A 27,059-nucleotide genomic window follows, 5' to 3' on the forward strand; every position below is an offset into this window, starting at 1 on the left:
ATTTCTATTTTAAATACTTCTTAGTTTTTATTTTACTGTAATACAAGTAGGCTGCTGCTTTTATAATACAATGTTGTTGTATCAAACTACCTAATAGATTTGATTAAAATCCTATTAATTTCCAAAGAGTACAGAAGCTGTAGGATCATAGAGGCAGTGAGAGCACAGAGAGCTTATTGCTTCTCTTTGGAACTCAGTTCCTCAAGTGAAGTCCAACTTCTCGCTTCAACATTCTAAAAGGAGGTATTATGAATACCTCCCATAGAAATGTAGAGGATTACTTTTAAAGCCTGAGGAAGACATCGTTAATCTAGAATGCTGATATGCATTTTGGAGGATACAGTTTAGCAACTATTTGTGGACCTTTTTTTTTTTTCTTTTTTTGAGGTGAAAATACATATTTCAGCAACCATTGGCATTCTACTTAAGTGAATATGGCACATTCCTTGTCCCAAGAGAATGATCAGACTTACAAGCCATAGAGGGTTAAACAAATCAGTAGAGGAGTGTGGTCAAGGCCAAGCTTCACAGAGGAGGTACTTGGCCTGAGTCTTAAACAGCTAGACTTTTTCATGTGGCAGGGACTCTCACAAGGGTATTCTGAACAAAAGGAATAGTGTATATGAAATCACAGAAGTTAGCGTTAAGCATTAAGTAGATTGAAGAATGTGTCTTGGTGCCGGAGATGGATGAAGTATTCTCATCACATTCTATCAGTGACCAGATAGGGGAATTTCTTTTAAGATTAGAGATAAATGAGCATTTAGTCCTTCTATGCCCAGGCCTCTTTGAAAATGTTACTTTCTCTTTGGGCATCATTCTCCATATGTCAGTTTTTAAATTATTTTCTACATATTTTTTGCATTAAGTAATACATTCAGCCCCGAAGTATATAAAATAAGAGTATTTTATTTTCAGGATTTGGTATGGATTCAAAAATGGATTTATTTTGTCTTACAGACCACATAAATAATAAAGTTAATTTCTACTAACTTTAATACCATTATGTACTTGACACGGTGTATAACTGCAGTGATGTCGTGCTCCAGTCACAGTGGAGTCATAGCTCTGTAATGGCCAATGTTAGAAACTAACTTCATCTCACAGAAAAGGCAAATAGAAATACTATTGTTCCCTGAACAGGTATCATTTTTTGTTGTTGTTTTATTAAAATAGAAGAAGGAAGGTGGGGAGGGAGCAAATACTAGTGAATTCTAACACAGTGGGTGTGTGCTACATTGATGAAGTCACAAACTGAGGACATTTTTATTCAGTGTTAAAATGTCGTTTAATTTTGATTTATGTTCATAAGGTACAACTTGGAGTATAAGTATCTTCTGTAAACCTAATAGAAAGGTCTTTAAAAATCCCTTATGATAGCTTTAAGTTTTATTTATGATTAGCAAAGTGAACACATGCCACATATAGCTGATTCCCCAGGTACCTAGAATTTTATAAAAGGAAGATATTTTTTAACAGGTTTAAAACTTTTTTTCATTGTGGTAAAATATACATGAAATTTACCACATCGGCTATTTTAACGTGTACATTTCTTTGGCATTGAGTACATTTATACTGTTGGGACCATCACTACCATCAATCTCCATAACTTTTTACTTACTTTTTTTTTTTCCCCCTCCAGAACTTTTTTCTTAGTCCCAAACTGAAACTCTGCCCCATTGAACAATAATTCCCCATTCCCCATTCCAGGACCCTCTAGGTCCTGGAAGCCACCATCCTGCTTTCTAAGCACATAAATCTATGACTCTGACTACTCTAGACACTCTAGATTACAGATGGAATCATTCAATATGTGTGTCTTTTGTGACTGGCTTATTTCACTTAGCACAATGTTCTCAAGGTTTGTCCATGTTGTAGCATGTGTCAGAATGTTATTCCTTTTATTTTTAGATATTTATTTATTCATTCATTTGTTCATTCATTCATTTAGAGAGTGCAAGTGGGGAGGGACAGATGAGAGAGGATCTTAAGCAGGCTGCACACTGAGAGCCCAGTGTGCGTCTTGATCTCACAATGCTGAGATCATGACCTGAGCCGAAATCTAGAGTCGAATGCTTAACCTACTGAGCCACCCAGGTGCCCCGATTTTATTCCTTTTTAAGGCTAAATAATATTTCATTGTGTGAATACACCGTGTTTTGTTACTCACTCATTGATGGACACTTGGGTTGCATCCATCTTTTGGCCATTGTGAATCATGCTGTGAACATGAGTGCACGCACAAGTATCTGAGATCCTGCTTTCAGTTCTTTTTAGTTATATACCCAGAATTGGGATTGCCGGATCGTGGTAATTCTGTATTTAATTTTTTGAGAACAATCCTACTGTTTTCCTTAGTAGCTGCACTATTTTATTATTCCTACCAGCAGTGCATGTTGTAATTTCTCTGTATCTTCACCAGCACTAATTTGTTTTATAATGGCCATCCTGGCGGGTGTGATTCACATTTCCCTATGCATCTTTCCATTTGCTTATTGACCATTTGTAGATCTTCTTTAGAAAACCATCTATTCCAGACCTTTGCCCATTTTTTAATCAGATTGGTTATTGTTGAGTTACAGGGTTGTTTTATATAATCTATATCAGATATAGGATTTGCGGATAATTTCCTCTCACAGACCAGGAGAAAGAGAAATTGTCTTTCCCTGTGCTGATAGTGTCCTTTGATATACAAAAGTTTTTAATTTTGATGTCTAGTTTATCTTTCGTTGCCTGTGTTTTTAGCGTCCTATCCAAGAAATCACTGCCCAATCCAGTGTCATGAGACTTACGCTGTTTTTTCCTAAGAGTTTCATAGTTGTAGCTCTTATGTTTAGTGCTTTAATCCAGTCTGACTTAAATTTTGTATGTGGTGAATGGGAAAGATCCAACTTCATTCTTTCGCATATAGTTGTCCAAAAAATTTATATTTTTGTTTGTGATCATTTCATTTTGCTACATACATTTTTGTTTTATTGGTATTCCCAAAGGCATCTTTAAAAACATGAAACAGGAAACGAAATTGGAACGTACAGCTTTTAAATACTAAACGGGCAGTATCATTGGGTATTATCTTAGAGGAGTATTCAGCCCACCACCTTTGTAATATATACACCTTACACTTCTGACTCCCCTTCTTCTCTTTCTTTCCTCTTCACAGATTTTCTCAAGGTCAGCAGCTTGTGACCAAATTAGTAACTGCTCCCGTAGCTTGTGGGGCGGTCATGGTACCTAGCACAATGCTCATGGGTCAGGTGGTGACAGCCTACCCTACCTTTGCTCCACAACAGCAGCCACCGCAGACACTGTCAGTCACGCAGCCGCCGCCGAGCTCCCAGGAGCAGCAGCTCGCTTCGGTTCAGCAACCGTCTCAGGCTCAGCTGACGCAGCCACCGCAGCAGTTCTTACAGGTAATTCCCCCGAGGGGGGAGCTCTCCTGTTTCCTTTTGCAGAGTGAAATTAGGCACTCAAAGAACAACTTTGTAAATCATCTGAAAAATCCACAAAAGCTTATTGTATAAGTTAAATTTCCAGAAGGGCAGAAAGCTTGTCCTCGTTAGCTGTTCTTTCTTCCCTTGTTTGGTCTTTAGAAGACAGTTCACTCTGCCATGGGCATACCCGCTTATCTGAACTACTGGATAGAATGAGTAGCTACTTGCTGTCCACATCAAGGTACTTTATATAGAGCTCCGTCTGGCTGGAGTTTCTGGAATTCAAACCCTGTCTTCCTTTTAGTGGCCCATCAAACATGCGCTCCTACAGGCCAGGGGCATCAAAAGGGATTTTTGGAAAAATTAGAGGCCTTATCTTAAATTATTATGTTGGATGAAATCTTAGAAATGATGTTTTGGTTGTAAGTTAATGTCAGAGGAGAAATATTGTGGCGGTACACACACACACAGACACACACACACACACTCACTCTCTCTCTCTCTCTCTCTCTCTCTCTCGGTCAATGGAGTAAACACTCAAGATTAGCCAAAAATGCAGACACATATTTCATCACATATCTCCCGTATCTCAGTAGACTGGATCTGTTTATCTAAAGGGTAGAGAAGAAAGCTAACCTAGATTGGGATCCTCTGCTGGGAATTCAGCAGGATACGTTTCTGGACCTCAGCACCCTCCTTGGAGCGCACAGTAGCAGGTTTTGACTTCTGGAAATCCAGCTTCTTTGTTCTGGCCTACTGGGAGCAGTTTTGAATACAGGCTAGCCTAGATTCGTCTGGAGACCAGTCCATCGAGGCCAGCCACATACCTTATCATCAGTTTTAGAGTCATGCAGATGTATGATTATGTGTGTATGATGGTATGATTACAAAATTCAGTATTAGGCTGTATACTCAGGCATAAATGCATCCTTACTCTACCACCCTTAGTGTTAACGGTGCAAATAGAGTTCTTGGAGAGAACAGAAAACTAAAACAGGTTAATTGCCTCAATACCTCTGAGAGTCCTGATGACAGCCCCTTAGACCCGAAGCCTATACTGCAGCTCTTAGTGACTAGGTTAGCTGTTGTTATAAATGAATTAATAACTAGAATTTATAATAAGTTATCAACTGTTTTCTATAGAAAGCCATACTCAATGACAATTGAGCAAAACCTTAAAAAAGGAGAGAACCTGCCTTAAGATCTCAATCTCCTAAATCAGGGAACAAGGGCCCTTGAACAAGCACAAGAACAAGCACTCTCTTCTCCCCTGCTTCTCAAAGAATTCCAGAGACATGAGACCTCTAAAGAAGTAAGATCAACAGTATCGTTTAGAAATACACTTCTGTGTAGAGAGTGAATATAAATTCGGCTTTGATTATATAACATCTCATTCCAAAATATTCCTCTGTTGTAATCCTGTAAAGCTCACAAATATCCTGAGTGTTTTGTTACAAAAGCTTTTCCTAAATAAGAGAAAGAAGTTTGTCCAGGTCTTTGGCAAAGCTTAAGCTTCCAAGATCTCCCCGTGTGTGTGTGTCTACGCGCTTGTGCCCTTTATATGCATTTGCGAAGGTCTCCTATCACAGTCCTGTGTTTGGATTAGGAGCCCTGCATCAGTTTGTGTTGCCAGTAGTGAGGAAGAAGAGTCATTGTAAAAGTTGGGCTAATTTTCTTTGTATCACCAGAAATCGGAATCAGGTGAAAGAAATTGGCTCACGGAGTTGAGACTCGCCCAGGGTTACCCCGCTGATAAACGGCAGAGCACAGCTCAGATCCAGGGCTTCTGGCGTCCCATCCTGTGCCCTTGTTTTTTCTGTTGTTGTTTTGATTTTTTTTTTTTTTAAATTTTATTTATTTTTTTTAAAGTATTTTTTTTAAGACTTTTATTTATTTGACAGAGAGAAATCAGAAGTAGGCAGAGAGCCAGGCAGAGAGAAAGGGGGAAGCAGGCTTCCGTTGAGTGGAGAGCCCAATGTGGGGCTCGATCCCAAGACCCTGAGATCGTGACCTGAGCCGAAGACAGAGGCTTAAACCACTGAGCCACCCAGGTGCCCCTGTTGTTTTGATTTTTAAACCACACTGCTACATATATAGGACTGAAGTCTCTCACTTTGCCCTCTTTTTTGTGGTACTTCTAAATAACAATGTTAATATTTAATCTTCATAAAGACCCACTGTGGAGGCACTTTATCTTTATTTTGTAAATGAAGAAACCAAGGCCCAGAGAAGTAAGTAGTTTGAACAAGTCTCCCAGTCTTGGGAATGGCTTCATCAGTTTGAGGCCGGCGGCCCACCCTCTCGGCTCCTGAAGGGCTGCTCTGACCAACTGAAGGAGCCTGCGCGGAAGGCCCTGTCTGACTGCGGAGTATCTGTGTTTCTTGCATTCTCAGCTGTGCTTGCATTTTACTCATTTTACTGTCTGCTTAAAATTGTGGTCTTTAAGGTGTACAAAGGGAAAAAGTACGTGTGGTTGGTCTCAAGACATAGAATGCTTTCTATACCAAAAAATATCTAGCTCAGTTCCCTTAAAAAATAAATTTTAAAAAATTCTATATTGTCAAAAAGAAAGGAAATCTCATAAGCATTTCCCAAAATATTATTTTTAAATGAAAAGATAAAAAATGATGTAGATTAGGTGGAATTGAAGGATTCTGTCCCTGTCCAGAGTAGAAAACTTGAGTAAATCTTGATGTGGACAAATTAACCGGGTAAAGCAATGCTGCATAATGCACTTGTCTTTTAGACTTCAAGGTTGCTCCACGGGAGTCCTTCTGCTCAGCTCATCCTCTCTGCCGCGTTTCCGCTACAGCAGAGCGGTTTCCCTCCATCGCATCACCAGCAGCACCAGGCTCCGCAGCAGCAGCAGCAGCTGCACCGGCACAGGACTGACGGGCTGAGCGACCCTTCCAAGGTTCAGCCGCAGTAGCACACGCGCCTCCTCTCTGATCTCAGGGGAGGAAGGGGTTGTCCAGAGCAGTTGCTCAGACGATCTGAGGCTACAAGGAAAAGTTCCAGCAGTTTCACAAGATGCAGTGTTGAGTGTTGTAGTTTCTGGGATTGGTTAGCAAGGAAAACGCTGCCTAGAGCTCCAGATGTCCGTGCAGTACCAGCCAGCAGGAGAGGATCACGGGGCCATAGCCAGTTCTGACAGTGTTTTCCTCGCCCAGCGATTTTCTCGATGGAAAGAGTGTATTGCCAAATGTTAAGAAGCTCAGCTATGAAACATGACCTCCAGTCAATCAGAAAGGCACCAACAATGTTAGTAACTTTTAGTGGTTCTGTGCCTGTTTCTGTGTTACAGAGGACACACCACTGTCACGTCAGGGGTTGCTTACAATGATGCCATGAAGACAGTCCAGTAGATGCAGTAGCCCCTTCCCCTTTCCCTCTCCCTTTTTCAGATAATGATTGGATAGTCATTAATTTCAGAATGTTGTGTGGTTCAAATTCTCTATGTATAGATGCTGTAAAAAATTATGTATATGTCTGGATAAAAGGAGAAGAAAGCAAAACATTTTGTAAGCTGCATGAAAGCATCTCCTCGTAGGTCTGTTTCCTTAGATCGACACCATATGTACAAACCAGTACTTTCTCTGATTCCCCTTTTGTTTACACCACAGTAGTGTTCTACTCACTTCCCGGGGCACAAGGCTTTTTGTTCATACTTTGGCTGTGATGTCACAGTTTGTTCCGTGAGGTATGATGTGCTGCTGGGAATGGATATTTTTTTCCAGGTTAAATTATTGAAGCAACAGGATTTCCAGAAATATCCCTCATTTCATTATTTTTCATGTAGGTTTGAGAATAGGATTTGCACTGCTTTATTTTAGGTGGTTGGAAGTTTTGGTCACATATTTTGATATAGTTCATAGTTGGAAATAGTTGTGTAAATGGCTTTCAATAAGCCTGAAAGTCATTTCAAGAATGTTCCAGTTATAGGAGTAAAATTTGCACACAAAAGATTTTAGGCACTTTTTAACATTCTCACTGGTGGGAATTTTAACTTTTAGGATTTGTTGGAATCTTTTTATTATATCCTTCACAATTTCAATGCTTCTTTTAGTTAGAAATGATTCAGGGTTATTTGAGAGAAAAAAAAAAACCCATAGTGCCTTGATTTTGATTCAGGTGATAACTCACCATCTTGATCTCATTGTCTGGTTTCAGTAGCAGTTTCGAAACCTTAGTACATTTTTAACAGCATGTGGGTGTCAGTGCCATTAAGATTCTCCTCAGTTCCCAGGAAGACTGCTTTGAGTCTCTTGGACTGGAGGTACAAGTAACTTGGGGTCGGGGGGGTGACATCCTAACACTACCAGAGTCATTGATGTGATCACACAATTATTTCCCTAAATCAACATCTTCCTTTCAAGCTAAACAGTTAAGAATTACCTGTAAGTATTTTCTCAATATGATGTTGATATTCCTACAAAGAAAAAAGAACGGGTGGGGTAGGAATTGGCTTTGCCTTCACTGTAACAATAGAATATTGTAAACTCACATGCTTTCTAAACATGAACTAAGATTTCATTTGGCAATATTAGATTCTAAAGGGAATAAATTCCAACAGAAATTACATAAAGCATTTTATAGATTTTTATGGTACTAAAAATTAAATTTACAACTATAGAGCAAAGGATAATTAATGGAAATATCTTATTAGAGTATCAAAAATTATTACTGAGGAAAAGGGAGGATGGCAAGCTGGTAATAGATCAAAATTGACCTTAAAAGAAAATGTGTAACAGAACTGAGGCTGTTAAGCAGAAGGTTTTGAGCAATGAAAACAACCTACTACAGGATTGCTCTTAAGCTCAGTTCTTAGGACTTTTCTGTCCTCCACTTTGCTCTCGTCCCGAAGGGATATACTTTGTCTTTCTGTAGACAACTGTACTTGGGCACACTTAAACTAAAAAGTTATATTGAAAAAGAAAATAACCAAAGAAAGTTGGTACCTACCCTTCTACAAAAGAAGTGTCACTAGATACCAATCAATAATTAACATATCAAGAAGCTCCTCTTCTAGCTACATGATCTGGATGAAGAGATTTCTGACTTCTTCATGAATGTCCCGAACAGGCGGCAGAGTGTGTGTGTAACTCGAGCACAGGTACACAGAGCCGAAACTGATGAGGTACAATACGGCAACAGTACTGATTTTCTCCCCTTTCAAATTGCCTTTCTCAGCCTTATGCCATTCCGTATATATTTGAGTAGTGCCTCATTTGTTCATCGGCAGTATCTAGCAGTATGGGTGACAGAAGATATGAAGAACTGTTCTGTTGAGATTTATCCTCTAAACACCATACTTAGAAGCAACGCTGGCCAGCTGCGAGTACTATGTACTTAGGTTAACAAAGGCAAAGCGTAAGACAAGCCACAAGGTAAAGCTGTAGACTGTTCACATTCTCCTCTACCAGTTCCTTCAAGTATTTTCCATATTTGGGAAGGAGAATTAGACAAGATGTCATTTTATAATTCCTGTTGTTCTTCACAGCTCATTTTTGCCCGTGGAATGGATTGCTGAATTTAAAGGAGCGGCTAGCTGCTGCCCCTTTTCCGGCAGTACGAACCGTTGTCCTAGAGCGAGGGAGCACCAGCTGCCTCGGCCCCTTCTGTGTTTTCCGCCTGCTTTCCTTGAACTCGGGTTGCAGAGCTGTCCCTCCCCCCACCCCCCAGTCACTGAGACTTGACGTGCTGGTGAAGATTCCGCAGTTGCCTCTTGTTCATTTCTGGAGCCAAAGTTGTTCCTTAAAATCCCAAATCTGCATAATGAAAAAATACCAACTAGAGACACCTTTCGGCTACTTCAAGGTCATTACCCTTCCTCTGCTTTACTCTCATAGAGATTTGATTTTTCTTAAAAACCATCTTGTTCTGGGTGGCACGTTTTGGTCCGAAACTGTTGAAGCCCTGGGGAAATGTTAGCTGCTCCGCGGCCACCCTGCTCGGGACACCTCGAGGGAGGGCGGCGAGGATCAGTCAGGCTGCTGCTGAGCCTGGGGTCAGACCAGAACCCGGACACTCGAAACTTACTCCCATTTTCGGTAGAATACATCAGAGAACGAGCTAACAGGAGGGATGGGGAATGCACGTGAGCAAATCCGACCCTTCGCCTCCAAACTCTGTCCTAAGCTGAGGGGGTCATTTGCGTCCCATGCTCTGCTTTGTCACTTAAATTTGGTTTAGGAATGTACTAGAAATCAGAGGATGCCAGGGACTTTGAGAAGTTGGTTATAGAATACTCCGTGCGGAACAGTGAAAATGTGATTTGGTTCCTGCCGATGCACGAGTTTGTGGTCCTTGCCTGCCAGCGGTCTGCTTGCGGTTCGCTCGGGCGGGCGCGGCGCCCTGCAGGGCAGGTGCTCCGGGGACGGGAGCCTTTGTGCGAGAAGCCTTGGCAAGGGGCCCCTTCAAGTAGTACTTCTCTGGCCCCACACAATCCTTTAAAATGCTTTTAAACTGAATATTACTCGTTTTCTGATGTTTCCACTACAGTGAGGCAGACCTTTTCGTTTTTGCAAGGTGGAAGGCAAGTAGCATTTTACTCGAGGATTGGCCATTTCTCCCTTTTCCTTTTGCTCTAGTTCTTTGATGATGGCAAAAGTTTGTCAGTGAACATTTGTGTAAAACTCATTCGAGTCTGTGACCTTTCCGATATCTGTGACCCTTCTCTTCAGCCCCTGGAGTCGATGTTGGAAGGTGTAAACACTGGAAATTACTATTGCCGAGTGAGTCTAGCCAGGAGTAGGCGGCCTGGGATTTCCAAATGGTGGAAAAGAAACAGCACAAAGGCACTTGCCATTTTACTAGTGATTGGAGAGCGAGACCCTCTGAAGTTTGTTTGGGTTGCGTGAGCATTCCTCTGAAAGGAGCTTCTGAAATAAATGCAAAGGAAAAGAGTCGACTATTTTTATAGCATATTTAATATATTTGTATATAACTATGAGTATAGTAGGAACCCTCCACATGCCTCCCCCTTTTCTAAGTTTCTCCCCCTTTTGCCATAGCACTCGTAGAGCCTCATCTGCATGAGTAACGTGCCTGCTGTCAGCCTACCACAAGATAGTGCTGCTGCTTCCGAGACAGGTGAGAGGACCCACCTCTCATGCCCGGGGATCCGTTCTGTAGGACGAGCACACTCTCTCCAAACAACATACCGCAGTCTGAAAGCATCATTTTGAAATGTAACAAGCACTTTATTGCAACTACTCATTTTGATAAAGTTGATTACCTTAGGCATTACCATTTCTAAAGGATCCCCGAATCATCACTTAGGTGAAATTTAAAAATAACACATTTCTGAGAAATGTTTAGATCCAGTGAACCGTAGCAGGTTTATGGGAGTGATATTTCAAGGTAGCCAAATGAATTTTGACTTTGGTTTTGAATGTGGTGGAGTCAGGAGATTGTAAAATGCCTAGTTCCATTTCGACACTATTGTAAACCTATCTTGCCTATCGTGTGGACACCAAAAGAGACCAATGAGCCTGTTTATTTTCAGAGGTCTAGGAAAATTGCATCAGTGTGAATAGATGTATAGAACTAACCTAAAAGTGACTGGTAGTAATATTTTAGAATACAATAATTTCAAGAATTATTCTGGGTGTTTTAAATGTGCTCTGAAATGTTGGCATGTCATTTCAGTGTTTCCATTTGAATTGCTCTTGTAATTTTTTGCACAAAAAGGACTGAGAAAAAGACTACTTTGGTTGAAGAAAAGTATAATTTGGTCTTATTTTAAATGTCTCCTGTGGAAACACTGGGGATGCATTTTGTTGGTATAGTTATTAATTCAGGATATTCAAAACAGTATTGAACAGCTCACAAGAAATTAAGCAAACGTGGACGTTTAAAAATTAAAACTTTCTTTCCATGTGACTGTTTTTGCATATTTTTCCCCTTGTCGTAATTTAACACTACATTCCTTGTTTTTCGTAAATAAAATAATACTCTGCAGGTTCTGTTTTGAGTATTTAACAATATTTTGTAAGCTGCCTGTTCCTAGAGAAACAGTCTTTAGTGGAATAGGATAGTCTATGAAGAGACTGTTTAAGTGGAATCCATCACCACCACCAGCAAACACTGAGGTGCTGCATTAAGTGACAATCAAAATAGTGAGTATTTATGGAAGAATTTAGAAAGTGATTTTAAAGACGCAATTGCTTTGAAAGCAGTTCTCTGGGTTTCTTGAATGAAAATGGCTAAATGTATTTATTTATATTTTAAAATATCTTTTGTGTTGTTTTCTCATCAAAGTGATTTCACAGTGTCATGTATTTAATTTGTGGTTTATTTTGTTTTGCTTCGTGATCTTTTATGTAAAGAACTGACTCTTCTTACCTGGGGCGCAGTCTCTGGCCCTCACAAGGACTGTCCCGGGCCAATCCCAATCTGTGTCACTTCAGGACGGCAGTGTGGGGCCCAAAGCCAGATGCCCTTGCACTTCCCCCTGTTCTCAACTCAATTAAGAAAAAATAAAGGTAACTCCTTCCGAATCTGCTCTGTATAGCTCCAACCTTTTTCTAGTTTCACTTGCTGCCTTTTCTATTTTATGGGTACTTTTTATATGATTACTTCCCCAACACAGCCAAAGGCCAGTATGACAGAACCAATGGCACACACTGTGTTTTGCCCATTTGGGGAAATGTTAGTAAGATGATCAGCATCTTCTAATGGCCTTCACTATCCTATCCATATTAAAATCCATTTAAAGTTCTTAAATATAGGTGGAACAATGTATGTGCACTGTACTCTTCTACAAAAAACGGTCGCTGTTTTTATATAGTGACTGTTGCTTGGACCTTTAAAAACAAAACAAATCCTTCATATACAGCACTATCCAGTGAAAGTAGTGTTTGAGCCTTTGAAGCCTAGAAACTCTGAGGATGCTTCTTACCCAATATACGTTGGAACAGAATTTTCCACGTTAGGGCTCCCCGAGTGAGTCCCACAGGCCAGGGACAGGGCATACTGTCTAGTTCCCGGGACCCCTTCAAGAATGGTAATGAAAGCATGTCAACCACAAGTTGGAGCTAATCATGTAAAAAATGTTCAACTCCGAGGGCTACATTGAAAATGAGATGTTTTCAAATGTATGCTTTTAAATTTCTGAGGAAACAAACTGTGACATCGCTTTAAAAATGACATTCAGATGTCGTATGTGTGTGTGTTGAGTTGGTCTGTGTGGGTGCGACTCACTGCGGGCAGTGGTGCCGCCTGTGCCGGAGAGTCCGGCGGAGGGAAGGCTGGACCGCCCTGGGACTGAAGCACTGAGAACGAGACAATCAAGCAAAAACAGTTGGCCAGGGAATGTCTTTTTAAAAAAAAATTTCATGTCAGCCAGAACAGCTGTAATTCTTAGACCATTGTAGAAAGATTTTGAAATCTTACTTTACTATGGCTGAAGCTAGGGAAGGACCTCATGTGGCACTTGCACATTCAGTCTATGTAGAGATTGAAGCCCAAAGATGAGTCACATTCAGTGCTGTACTGAAACCAGTTAGTGCAAAAAAAGTTTTATCTTTGTAAATTTTTAATTGTTAATAGCTGTAAAAACATACACCAAATTCTTCCTCATGTTCTGTGTGGTTTCTCGGTGTGCTACTATTGACATCGCTGCCCTTACTGCTTGGTTCTTGGTTTTAAATAAAAATTAGATGTAGCCCATTGTTCTTAAACCTCCAAAAGGGTAGAGCTATAAATGGCTAATTGACTTTAAGAACACCTGCTTTTCCTAAAGCAATCATTTAACTGAAATCCAAACTGATTAAAAAAAACGAGACTGACATTTTCTAGGTACTGTCTTCTGCCTAAATCCTACATTGCACAGAAACATTAAGGGATAATGAATGGTTTCTATGGTGCTACATTAGGTTCTCTGATGATTTGCATGAGCTGAGTTTGGAAGTACAATATTATATAAAATGTGGATCATTCTGTTACCAACTTACTGTTGACTGCCATTTCAATTTGGTGTTACAGTTGCTTACCCTTGTTTTTCAGAGCTGTCCTTTGAGAAGAGGTAAAATGTCTTATTAGCCTACTTCCACTCGGGCCTCTTGGTATCTGATCATTTCTCCAGCTTATGATGTGCATAGTTTTTTTAAAACTACATGTCCTATTAAAATGCTGTTTCCCACAGACTTTTGTAATGTTTTCAGAACCAAAAATCATAGCAAAAGAGCCAAGCAGTAGCATTGGTTGGTTTTTTTTTTTTTTTGTAAATGTAAAAATAATTAGATCCAGACTTTGTTTCCTTATTCAATTTTAAAAATAAAAAATACCTCAGTGCTATGTTTTTCAGTATCACCTGCATTTCTCAAAAAATAACACTTGCTTTATGTGGCACGTAACTTACACGAATCACATTATTTTGGATTTTAAAGGAAGACTATTAAATATTTTAAAATCAGTGACATTTTCTTTTATTATATTCAGCAATGGAGTCTTAACAGCATTCGCGATTTTTACCTTGTACCTTCAAGACTGAGCTACCAAATTCTGTGAGTAGTTATGTCCTGTTAGAAGGTTGTGGTGCCTCAGAAAGCTACGCTGTTATTCAAGGACCGCTCCCGGCTCGTTCTCAGGCCAGGCTGTCTGCACTGCTGGGCCGGGCTGTGATGGTACCAGCTGCTGCCTAACAAGGAATCATCCATTCTCTTCTTGCAGAAGATAAAATGTAATTATTGGTTGGCCCTGTTTCTAATCATCTAAGGCTGTACTAGGGGAATCAGTGGTGTATTCTGGGGTCTTGCCTGAAATTTCTCTGAAGTATTTTTACACGTGGGCCTTGTGTTTACGACCCTATAATGGCCCTTGTTATGGTGGCTAGAGAACTCCTTGAAAGTTTCCCAAAATGACTTTTTCATCAATATGTGCTGTTGCTGCTTTTACGAGGCTATTAAATGGCAGGGCTACTGCGCATGGGAACAGAACCAAGGAGGCTGGGAGAAGTGGTGATCCTGTTTGGATAGAATCATTAATAGTTAAGACTGACATGACTGTGATTACTGAAGTCAGTGTGATAAAAAGACTGGTGGGTATGGGCTCTAGAATCAAACTGGTCTGACGTACCGTTCTACCATACAAATTGTTTTTTTTTTTTTTTTTTAACCTTGTTAGTAGCTACTATGTCCCAGAGCGATCTGAGGTAGTTAAAGACAGGCTTTAGAAGATGCCTGGCTACTGTTTTTTAACATCAACTTTAGAAACTGGTCTATAAGTATTACTACTACTTTGATAAATTACTGTTACAAACTCACTTATAAAATGCACAAAGGAAAACAAGCTCTGGTCATACCACTTTTATTTACACTGTATCTATGTTACATTGTTTATTCAATATAGAAAAAATATGAATACACTCATAGTATTCTCTTTTAATTTAGTAATTCCACATTGTCAAATATTGACTGTTTTTATATTGGGTGTCCTACCCAATTAAAAAGAAAAAGAAAAAAAAAAGGAGGGAGAATGGACCTAGCAAACAATTCTCATCATAACAGTAATACATTATTCATTCTTAAAAAGAAAAACCAAGTTTTAAAAGACTTTGTGATTACACTGCTTTCTGGCTTAAGAAACTTCTTTAAAAGCTAAAAATTCATTCCTCCCAAGAAAACTTTTAAGGCAAATCACTCAGTGATCCAGGAGAAAAAACAGATCTAAGTCATTAAAGGGATCAGTGCTAAAAGAAAATCCAGGATAGACCCCATTGTACAGTGGTTCTATGTATCGTTGTCCTACCAGAAAACCCAAAAATATTAAAAAAAAAAAACAGTGACCATATGAACATAATTGTGCTGGAGAAAAGAAAAACCCACACTTAGATATCAGGTTTCTTAAAAATCCATGTTGCAAACAGAATCAATGATTACTTCTTTCGGACATAATACTTTCATTAAATGGGACAAACTCGCAAATCAATGCTACAAAATACAGTCTTTTCCGTCACTTTTAGTTCTAATGTACACTATGTACACAAACAGTTACCTATCTTAAACGAAATACAAACGAGCAAACGGCTTGTTAAAAACCAGAATCGGGACTTATAAACAGTGCAGAAAAGGCAAAGGCCAGAAATACGATGCCGCCTATGATGGTCACTGTAAGAGAAGAGAAAAAAAGTGAAGTCAGGCAAAATTCCTCTATGAGGGAGCTCAGGTGTCGCCCATTATTCTTCCAATCTCTTGAACTAACCTTGAAAATAAACTAAAAACACTCAAACCACACTTCCCCAGCAGAGAATACTACATACGCCTGACTGGACAGTCATCATCCACTGCTTCTCCAGCACTGTTTCCAGAAACGACAATTATAATGGAGACAGTGCTGAGAAGCAGCAACAGAACTCTAACTCCTCTCCAAACCCAGTTATTAAAGAAAATGTTCAATAGCCTCTGACAAGCAAAGAGACTTTTTCTATTCCACTTGTAGGCCCTTTCAGCTACACAGGAACTCTTCAGTGGAATCCATAAACCGTCTCCACCTGTGAACCCCAATCTGACAAAACACGTGGAAGGCCTGGAAGTTTTATTTCCCACGTGATGATTTTTTTTGCTTAAATACACTGATAAAAAGTGACTATAAATGCGATAAGGCTTTTACATGGATTTGTATTTTACTAAATCTATGCATGTAAAAAACAGTCTATGTGTCCAACAGCAGCGGCAATGAACTTGAGCGCTCCATGCTGGGTGTGGAGCCTACTTAAAAAAGAATAAAAAACCAAAGACTCACCAGTTCTGACAGAGATTTTCTGCGCAATCATTCTTCCTCCAATCACTGCCAATCCGGTGCATAAGCAGTGGCCCACTGTCCCGCCCACGGCGACACCGTACGGGTCCTGGAAGCAAGTACAGTAACGCTCATTTGAAAGCAGCTGAAATGGTTACCTGAGAACCGGCCGCCACTGAAAATGGAGAACAACAGCCTAAAAATAGCTCCACGGGTTCAAGTGTATAATTTATGAAAAGTGTAAAGGCTGCTCGAAGGGGATATGTTCCAGCTACATCTAGGAATAGAGCTACAAGCGGCAGAAATGTTTCTGAGATCAAAATAGCACTAATAAGGCCTTTCGGCACCTCATTCACGGCGCGGGACCGTGCTGAGGGGACCCCGCCCACAGCTCTCCCCTCGGGCGCTGTCCGCTCTTCTGTCCGCTCTTCTGAGGCGGCCAGGCGAGCCCTTCCGGCACAGAGCCCGCCTGCCTTCCCTCCGGTGTCCTCGGTGCTTGGACTCCGCGCCAGGAACGTCGTATTCATTCCGTCAGTGCTTGCTTCCAGCACAACATGGAGGTGCTCAGACTGGGAAGACCAGCCAGAGCTTTCCAGAAACGCAAGCCCTGAAGAACGAGCAGGAAGATCTGACTTTGTTTTGTGGAGGACAGAACATACTAGGAGGCAAAGGCCCACTGATAAGAGACGACTGCCGACCATGTTAACACAGAACACAACATGGTAGAGGTCAGCTCGGGAAGGACCCTATCTAAAAGCTTAGAATTTGGACTTTTTAAAAACATTTTACTTATTTGACAGAGATCACAAGTAGGCAGAGAGGTAGGCTGGCGGCCGGGTGGGGGGAGGGGAAGCAGGCTCCCCGCCAAGCAGAGCGCCCACCAGGGCCCCGGGATCATGACCTGAGCCAAAGGCAGAGGCTTGATCCCACTGAGCCACCCAGGCGTCCCAGAATTTGGATTTTTTAAGACACTGGTGGTTTTTTAGCCAGAGAGTCACAGAACAGGTTTATGCTTTAGAAGTCCAGTGCAGAGAGTGAACTGGAAGGGAACTAGAAGGGAACAAAATTAAAGGTGGTCAAGGGAGATGCTATCGCCTGGACTTGGGGAGGGAGACTGGAAGCAGAGAAAACCTGGTAGATCTGGGAATTTTAGGAGGCCTAAGTGATCTACCTTAGTGATAAGGGAGTGTTCGGTGTTAAGGAAGAGAAAAATCAGGCCTGACATCCGTATTTCTCACCCCCAGTTCTCTGGACGAATTACAATACTACCAGCATGACTTAAAGAGTTAGTGGAAGGAATGAAGACGGGGTTTACGGTGCCGACGGGAGTTAAGAGCCGAGAGGTTCAGAGCCAGTTGAGTTCAACGGTGAGTGAACTAGGAGAATGACCCTGAGCGCAAATACAGCCGAAGGCAAGCAGCCGCGCGGGATGACAGTGGCAGAGCGGCCCCAAGAAGCCGGCGGCGGCCAGGCACTGCGCCTCCCGAGATGAGCCGCCCCGTGGGGCCGCCCCGTGGCTGCAGGGAATGCTCGGCCACGTCCACAGAGCCGGTGCGGTCGGACACTGGGGGCCAGTGGGTTTAGAGGGCAAGAGAATGGACCAACACGCGTTTCCCCTCAGAGCCAAGCCCACGAGACTGGGGGGAGCGGAGGGGGCATCTGGAGAACGTTCCGCGGAACTGAGGGAAGCGGCAAAACCCCTACAGGAGAAAACGCGCGCAAGCCAAACGCTCACGAAACTGGGCTGGGAGAAAGGCAAAGATTCCAGCAACCCAGTGGGGACGTGGAGCGGGGCAGGGAAGTGGCACGCAGCAGGGACAGCATTGCCACTGAGGGGGCGGGGGGGCTGCGCTCCCCCGTGAAGTGGGGGCAGCAGCGTGGGACTGCGGCGCTCAGATGCACATTCGCACCTCTCAGCTGGCATCCTAAGACAGGGCCATTCTACTGGAAAGTGATGCTTGAAAAATCAACAGATTAAGTACAGTTAAAGTTTCTTTGATACAGAAGTTTTCAGTCTTTGTCATTTGCCAAAGTGATTTGACCCAGGAACCTCGGAACCTTATCCCCTACCCCCCCTTTTTTTTTCCAATCTTAGTACCTAATGAACATCTCAAAGGACACAGTGTTGGAGCAGAAATAAAGTTCAGATTAAAATGAACTGAGCTGCATTTCAGCATGGTTTGTATAAAAAATTACCAAAAAAAGTTAGGAATGTTAAGGGAACAAAAACAGAACACCCGTATGTCTGTTCCTGAAGAGCTCACCACGTGTCCCCTCGGTGCTGGCAGCAGGGCAGGTGGCTGACGGCGCTGTGGCAGGGCCCCTGCGTGCCTTCTCTGCTTCCTCCACACAACCACCCCATGAAGTAGAAAAATGCCCCATCTTCAGACAAAACGGGGCGCAGTGACCTGGTCACAAGACACAAGCCTGCTCGGCACGCACCAGGCTGCCAGAGAGCAGCGGGACCGAGGGAACACGGGCACAGCGGACCCGGACCTTTCATAAGGCCCTCCATGCCACACAGACGACACTGTTAAGAAAAATGCAGTGATTTCTTCCATCATAACCGCCCACCACCACCAAAAGCTCGCTCACTTTCACGACCCAATCCTGGCCATCTGAAAGCCAATAAAAAAGGCTAGAGATCAACAAAATATAGGGCACGGCCATTATGGGAACATTTTGCAAGAAAGTTTTAAAATACAGGACGAGTGAAAAACGGAGTTACTTTTGTTTTTTTAAGTACAGCATTTTTTTGCTTCTGGCCGGGCCTGACTTCAGCCCTGTCCTGGCCTCTTGTCTGAACCTGGGGCCAATGTTAAGGAACTTGTTCTTTTGTGGCACGCGTCCCCCAGGAGCTAAGGACACCTTCAAATCAAGCTCGTTATCTAAATCCTACCGTGGGGTAAAACGTGTAATTTAACAGATATAAAAAAAGACCCTGTATCCGCTAAGACCAAGAAGAGAGAGAGAGGAGGAGCAGCAGTGCCGCCTTCCGCCACCCCCTCCCAGGACATCTTAAGAAACCGGTGTGAACGGTAAGACGCCTCATGAGAAACTAATTCCTCGCAGAAGAAAGATTAAAATTTTAAAAACAACCCCCCCCCCCCCAGGCTATCTTTTAAATAAGTGGCATCTGACAACTACAAGCAAGATCTAGAAGGAAACGCGCGAAGGCAGAGAGCCTCAGTTTCCGGTCCTTGCCCCTGCTACCAACTGGCCTATCTTCGGACAAGTGGCCGAGTGTGTGCCTCAGGTTCTGCATCTTTAGAGCAAAGGAGAGGACAAAGTGATCAGAAATCTCTTCCAGTTTAGCACTCAGGCCTTAGTATTCGGGGACTAAGATCCGCCAAACTCTCTATCCAGAAGCAAGTCAAGTGTAACCGCACTGGCCAGAGACAAGCACCAAGAACGTCTCAAGCTCCTGTCTTCTGCTCGCTGGGGAGTGGATACTCCCAGAACCACCCGGAACTTCGTAAATAAATGAACTAACTTCCCCAAGCTGGAGCGTTAGGCTGTTGCTAATGTTCTACTGAGTGGGATCTTGTAAAGCGACCCCCGCAAGGCTACAGATCTAAGGAGAGACAAAACCAAGTCACGGCGACTGGGCCGGTATCATCCCAGCAAGCCCGAAGAGAAGAGGATGAACAAGAGGAATGTGAAGTCGCCGGTTTGGCCGGGACACACAATGCCATCTGATGCAGAAATGGGACACCGACATTTGAAAGAGAATCAGGATGAGGAGGTCTAAAACAGTCCAGCACATGAATCAGTCCCTCGGCCCAGACGGACCGTCCAGGGTCCTCTGGAGCAAAGTAACATCGTTAAGCTTAGTCTCACTATTGATCCAGACGCCGCCGTTTCTCAGGTATCACTCACCTCTCTGGCTGCCAGAACGATTGTTGTTAGTTGTGAGCGATCACCCCACTCCGCTAAGAATGTTAACGTCAGAGCCTGAACAAAGATGGGCGAGATAAAATGCAGCCATCTTTTCTGGGGTATCGTCGTGCTGGCTCCCGTTTCAACATCTCCTGGTCCGTTTAAGAGCTTGGTTCGCTGAAACTAAATTTTTAAAAGGAGAGAGAGGGAGGTAGATTAATCCCAGGAAGCAAATCAAAATAGTACAAAATTACTTAATCTTTCTTTTAAAAAGTGTTTAAATTTTATGGACTATGCTCCCAGAAACTAAAATTACGTGACCCCAAACTTTTCTTCTGAACCTCTCACACACGACGACAAACACTATACCCTCAATTCTCCCACTCCTCTGCCACAAAATCAGGATTTACTGCTCACTCACCCTCCTCAATGCTGTGGGAGGACACGTAACACACGTCACACACGTAACGCATAGTTCCTGCGCCGCGGGAGCTTATCATCGCCAAGGGAGGCGCCTGCCCACACGAGGTCGGCACTCGGCCCCGCGCCCCTGCCCACCACAGCCCCACTCGCCCCGAGTCCCATCACGGACAGCTCTGAGATCGCAAACCGGGCGCGACAAGCCATCTCTGGGTGGCCCGCACCCATCACACGGGGAGGGACAGCCACTGACGAACCTCAGGACAGTGAGGGTGCTTAGCGGAGTGCTTTTTTGGTCCAGATATTTTATACTGCCATGACTTACTTCCTCGTCTTTTTTCTTTAATTCCGCTTGAACTTCTTCCAGTTCCTCTTGACCTTCATCTGGACTCATCTTCAAGCCTTCTCGAAGCATTCTAATGCCAAAAATGGCAAATAACGCCGTGGAAACATAGTACGTATACACTCTGGGGATGACGGTGGTGGCGTAGCCGAACAGAACTGGAAGAAAACGCAGCAGTGTGTCCAGTGATCGAGCATGCGCACAACCAACCCACGCAGTCGTGCACTTCGGGAATCCTAACTCAGCCCTGGTCTCGGGGCGCCTGGGGGGCTCAGGTCATGACCGCAGGGTCCGGGGACCAAGCCCTGTGTCTGCTCCTGCTCAGTGGCAGAGCTGGCTTGAGATTCTCTCTCCCTCTCCTCCTCCCCCACTCACACACACTCTCTCTTTCAAATAAATAAATCTTAACCCGAACTTTGTTCTAAAGGAAAACGGTTCAAATGAGAAGCTAATCTAATATGTGTTAAACCTTAAATAATTCCACTTCTTTCCCTCCACCAATTCTGGATGCTTCGATCAAGCCAGTGGTCTAATCCAATGAAATCGGCGGTCTGGTCTGGCTGAAGATGGCACGTCTTCCACAGGGAGATGACGAGCTCCTCTCCAGGCACACTCAGCCAGGCACTGGCTTGCCACGCGTCATGCAGGGCACAGTACCTCAGGGAGAAAGTTAACGCTGATGCCCTCTAAGGATCCTGCGATTCTATAACCTGGAAGCTGGATACCACCTTCATATGTAAGCAGTATTTCTTCATCACAGTTCTTTAAAATTATAAACTTCTAGAGTGAAACATCACGACAAGATTCTCACGGTAGGTATGATTCCAACTCTGCTCCTTTTGAACTACTTGAATTAGATCTTACAAAAGAAAATTCCTATACATATATTGAAATAACATTTACAGCAGACTCAAATTTATTCAGTACCACTCTTTCCTATTGTTAAAAAGAGGACAACTGTAGAAGTTATACAAAAAACTGTATCTGGAACCATATCAAGAGCCCAGATCCTAATTATGAAACACAATTATACCAGTATTATCAGTTCAGTATTTAAAACTTAAAAACTATGGAAAGGCCAGAGGATGTTTCCATACACATAATGCAATTACTTTTTTTTAAGGTTTTATTTATTTGACAGAGACACATCAAGAGAGGGAACACAAGCAGGGGGAGTGGGAAAGGGAGAAAAGGCCCCCTCCACTAAGCAGGGAGCCCAAGGCGGGGCTCGATCCCAGGACACTGAGATAATGACCTGAGCCGAAGGCAGAGGCTTTAACCGACTGAGCCACCCAGGTGCCCTAAATGCAATTACTCTCTACTTCACACGCTCTTTTTATAAAATAAGGACACTTAAAATCTGCCTGAACACTAAATGTGTAAGCACATCAAATGTATTCCCAGTTCACTACATGACAAAATTGAAAAATTTTAAATCCTGTTTAGAAAGACATCAAATCTATGCTTATGTGTACATGTTTTAATTTTATGTATGAACATGTATATCTGCACAGATGTGTGTGCACATACACGACACATCAATTTTCTAGCTCCATCCACTGAAACAAGACCACAAAGCAAAGACACCTCAGGAACGAGCCCACTTCACGGGCAGACCCTGGTTTCTCGCGGCATTCCTCTGGAAAAGGCTCCTCAGGCAAACCGCTAACTCCAGGGCTGGGCGGACGGGCACAAGCTGCACCTGCACTACCTCGTCAGACGGGGAAACAAGCGTGAGCAAAACCAATGATGGGAGCATGACACGAGGACCAGGAGCTGGCCTGCAGGGGCTCCCAACAGTCGGATCTGGGACAATTTAAGCACATAGTTAAGTCATTAAAACCCACTGAAAATGGGAATTCCCCAGTTTATTACTGACAACACACAGACAAGCCCATGGGACAGGAAGGAGCTCTTAGCGCAGTGTGCGGAGGCCCATGGGAAACGGTGACGGGGCCGCAGCACGAGAAAGCCACCGTTCCGCAGTCATCAAGGGAACGCTGACATCATGTGAGAATCGGCCCTACAGTGGGGACAGAGTATCCGTATTGTCTTACAGTGTCCCCTTAAAGTCTGCATATTATTTGCAGAGAAGAAGATACAAGCAAGAGAAATCCTGACATCAGTGAGGGACAGAGGGACATCGTGTTCTCCCAGACGTGACACTCTGAAGGGACAAACATCCCCTACGCCGTATTCTGGTCAAGAATACACAATCTTAAAGCAATCACGAGAAAACAGACAAACACAAGATGAGAAACCCATGAGAAGGGGAGGAAGTGTATTCTTTAAAAAATATATTAATATTATAAAACATGAGAAAAGGCTATGGAAGTATTTCAGATTAAAAGACTAAAAAGAAACAAATGTAATACCTTCCCTAGACTCCCTCCTCTACAGGAGGGGAAAAACTGCTATAGTTTTAGGTCGGCTGACTAACACAGAGCTGGTAAAACATGCACCACTCTATCCATGTATATAAATTATGTGTATATGTACATTCTTACCTACAAAGCATGTATAGGTCACGTATATTTACAAATATATAAAGCATGTACGTACATACACATGCATAATTTTATTTAGATATGGACAGGTCACAAACACTAAAGCAAATGAGGTAAAATGTTAACAGTGAATCTGGATAAAAGGTACATAGGTGTTTGTACTGTTTTATTTATGCAACTTTGTAAGTTTAAAATAGTTTCCATAAAAGCTTTAAATTTAAAAATGGAATGTAGCAAGCCTCTTTAAGTCTCCTAAACTCGGTTTTCCTTCTACCTTCAGATAATCTAAAAAACAAAACAAAAAAACCCTTGATACTTAGAGACACTTCCAACGCCATGTTTTCTGCCTCACATCTCCAGAGAAAGCAGAAAACGACCTGCTTTCTTCTACTTTTTCTTCTCCTGGTTACTGTCCCTGTATTTCCTCCTGCTTTGGAAACTTTCCCTCAGACACTCAAGCACTTTTGCTCTGGGAACAGGGAGACGTTACTTGTCTTTAAGCAAGTACTTTGCAACAAGTCAGAACAGAGCTGCACGTCCTGGTCCTTCTACACCTTGGCGATGTGGAAGTTCCCAGAAAAATCCCTTGGAGCGGAGACAGAGATCTGGGACTCGCCGACTTTCAGGTAATTAAGCTGAGAACACTCCGCATAAGGACACTGTGAAGTGCGGGAAGACAGGCCAGGAATAAAACTGGGGGGAATATGAACATTCAATGGCACAAAATGTTCCCCCGGAGAGAGAGAAACAATGATTACCCTGTAAACACAGGGCGACACGCGAGCCAAGAGAATAAAAAGGTGGGGACGGCCAGGAATGTGGCGTGAGGGGCTCACGGAAATGCACACTGGACCCTAATGAGGAAAGCAGATGACTGAAGCCTTTGCGAGGGTGTCAGAAGCAGAAATCGGATGACGCGTGGAGAAGGAATGAGATGGGCGAAAGGCGAGGAGGAAGCGGCAATGGAACCCCGAAGCACACAGGACTAGACCACGTCGTGGAAGGGCCGAGATCGGCCAGGTGAACCCCGCCGCGAAGTGAAGGGCCTGCCTGGCACTGAGCCCTCCAGCAGCGTCTGAGAGAGCCAAGACCTACAAGTGCAAGCTCCACACCGGGACTGACCCAGGGACAGACCAAGAATTCTCAAGGGGCCACGTAGACTACTTTCTCAAGGACTTCCCCGAAGTTTGACTTCTCTTTCCTAAAACTCACCTGCCTGACATGTGCTTCGGGTTAAGGAGTCAGTCAGGCTCCCCTTTCTCTCATCCCTTCCCTTCTGTCCCCTTTACTGCACTGTGCCTCTTGCCCAGCTTTCTATGGTGCATGTCCCCACGGTATGGAAAAATATAGACCCTCGGGCAGCAAAGAGGGGGGCCTAAAACCAGTGGGGTCCTCATTCAAGGCATCATAAACCAGACACGAGGCTTTGGGGCTTCCCTGTCTTATGCAAGTTTCTGGTAAGGTCATGACATCAGAAATAATGGCATTTCGTTTACTGGAACTAACACTCATGGCATTAGAAATACGGAGTTTCAGCCTTGGCAGGAATGACAGTTTTGACGGAGAAATCCTGACTCTTTCATTCCCCAACCACTGCAAATGAATGCCTTTTCCCTAGGCAGAGTCTTGTTACCACAAAGCAAAGAGAGCATCAGAAGGCAACACCGAAGACTGTGGGGTCTTCTCTCGCCCCAGGGGCACTCTCCAAGCAGGCTGCCGTGCCTAATGCCACCCCCACCAACCGTTTGAGAAGAATTCTAAAGCAGATGGTTGTCATGAGATGCGTATCACATTCATTTCACTTCAAAAACTAAGTCAAGGGGCGCCTGGGTGGCTCAGTGGGTTAGGCCGCTGCCTTCGGCTCGGGTCATGATCTCAGGGTCCTGGGATCGAGTCCTGCATCGGGCTCTCTGCTCAGCAGGGAGCCTGCTTCTCTCTCTCTCTCTCTGCCTGTCTCTCTGCCTACTTGTGATCTCTCTCTGTCAAATAAATAAATAAAATCTTTAAAAAAAAAAAAAAAAAACTAAGTCAAATGACTTCAGACCGAAAGCAAGCCTGGCCTGGATGATTTACTGTTCACCCATTAGAGCCACTACAGCAGGCCGTAGACAGTTTCCACAAACTGAACGACCTAACTCTGCAGCTCCCAGGTCTGGCAAAATGTATTCAAAATATATGATGTGATACAGTTTTTAAACAAAACTCCTTATTGGCAGAAGTACACTAAAATGAACAATATTTCCACTTTCTCGATCATTTCTAAATACAGCCAGTTAAATAAGATACTTCTAAGGAAAAGACTAATGTGTATAAGAAGAGTCATTGGATACATTTCAGAGAAACTCTTTTTGGTATACTTGATGGTTTCCAATTCTCTGCTTTCAACAAAATCAAGAGCAGTATTTAAAATCTTACTTAGTGTTACTGCTAGCTGGTAAGCCATTAAACATTATTGTGATGACAGACCAGTATATAATTTTTAGCCTAAAACTCAGGAGGACGCCAATAAACTGAGTACAGTTATAACAAAATTTCTTACTATCTACTTATTTAGGTCAATAAAATTTCCCCGCCTTTAACTCTCTATTAAAAAAACATGAAGATTAGAGTTGAGGCTAAACCTTACTTCATTTAGTCAATAAAAATATTCGTCCACAGACATATAAACTAATTAAAAGAACAGTTCTGGGGCGCCTGGGTGGCTCAGTCGGTTAAGCATTTGACTTTTGATTCTAGCTCAGTTCTCAATCTCAGGCTGAAGTCAAGCCCCATACTGGCCTCCACACTGGGCACAGAACCTACTTAAAAACAAACAGTTCAATCATTTCATTAAGAGATGCATGTCCAAATTTGAAAAAATGTTTTAGGTAGTGTGATATATTAGCTAAACATATATAATATAAATGTACTTAGTTTGTAATATATTTTGCATTTAATCAACTGTGTACTATTAAGAACTGTAACTTCATCTATAAACAATATTAACATTTGGAGACTTAAAGAAAACTGTCAGTCTCGGGTGCCTGGGTGGCTCAGTGGGGTAAGCCTCTCTCTGCCTTCGGCTCAGGTCATGGTCTCAGGGACCTGGGATCAAGCCAGGACCATCATTGGGCTCTCTGCTCAGTGGGGAGCCTGCTTCCCCCCAACCCTGCCTGCCTCTCTGCCTACTTGTGATCCCTCCCTCTGTCAAATAAATCAATCTTAAAAAAAAAAAAGAAGAAGAAGAAGAAGAAAACTGTTAGTCTCTTTTAAAATTCAATTTATGGGGGCATCTGGGTGGCTCAGTTGGTTAAGCCTCCGACTCTTGACTTCTGATCAGATCGTGATCTCAAGGTCCTGAGATCAAATCCCACACCAGGCTCTGCACTCAGCGAGGAGTCTGCTTGAGATTCTCTCTCCCTCTCTCCCAGCCCTCCCCACTGCATGTGCACACTCTCTAAAATAAATCAATCTTTTAAAAAAAATTTCCATTTGTATGCATATTTGTGCAGCAGATGACAGTGTTGACCAAGCTAGATCTGAACAAGCAAAATCCGTAAAAGATTTTGAGGCACACAGTTATAATCATTTCAAAAATAAAATTCTCTGGTATTATTCAAACTCATTCCCAACACATGACTTCACCAACAACTCGCTCCACTTTTCCTATTCTCTATATCAAAATTTGCTTTGGAAAAAAAATAATGTTTTTATTATGAATTATGAATAACACTAAAGCAAATTTCTAAAATGTGAGAA

At 42.8% G+C, this 27,059-nt stretch overlaps 2 protein-coding genes across 7 annotated transcripts in view; one reads left to right on the top strand and one right to left on the bottom strand.

The window, feature by feature from the left end:
* The window catches only part of CLOCK (clock circadian regulator), a 130,634-nt gene extending 119,319 nt beyond the window's left edge, over positions 1 to 11,315 (top strand). For all 6 annotated transcript variants that reach the window (XM_059161047.1, XM_059161028.1, XM_059161009.1 and 3 more), the window contains 2 exons: positions 3,161 to 3,410; positions 6,178 to 11,315. In XM_059161047.1, coding sequence (XP_059017030.1) covers positions 3,161 to 3,410; positions 6,178 to 6,360 — 433 coding nt within the window. In that variant the 3' untranslated portion in view covers positions 6,361 to 11,315. The remainder of the gene's footprint in view (positions 1 to 3,160; positions 3,411 to 6,177) is intronic.
* Positions 11,316 to 14,725: 3,410 nt separating this feature from the next.
* The window catches only part of TMEM165 (transmembrane protein 165), a 31,548-nt gene continuing 19,214 nt past the window's right edge, over positions 14,726 to 27,059 (bottom strand). The window contains exons 3-6 of the mRNA XM_059161067.1: positions 20,797 to 20,972; positions 20,052 to 20,234; positions 16,176 to 16,281; positions 14,726 to 15,541 (exon numbers count right to left, since the gene is read on the bottom strand). Of these exons, the coding sequence (XP_059017050.1) occupies positions 15,465 to 15,541; positions 16,176 to 16,281; positions 20,052 to 20,234; positions 20,797 to 20,972 (542 nt within the window). The 3' untranslated portion in view covers positions 14,726 to 15,464. The remainder of the gene's footprint in view (positions 15,542 to 16,175; positions 16,282 to 20,051; positions 20,235 to 20,796; positions 20,973 to 27,059) is intronic.

The sequence above is a fragment of the Mustela lutreola genome, chromosome 1 (genome assembly GCF_030435805.1).
Source record: "Mustela lutreola isolate mMusLut2 chromosome 1, mMusLut2.pri, whole genome shotgun sequence".
NCBI lineage: Eukaryota > Metazoa > Chordata > Mammalia > Carnivora > Mustelidae > Mustela > Mustela lutreola.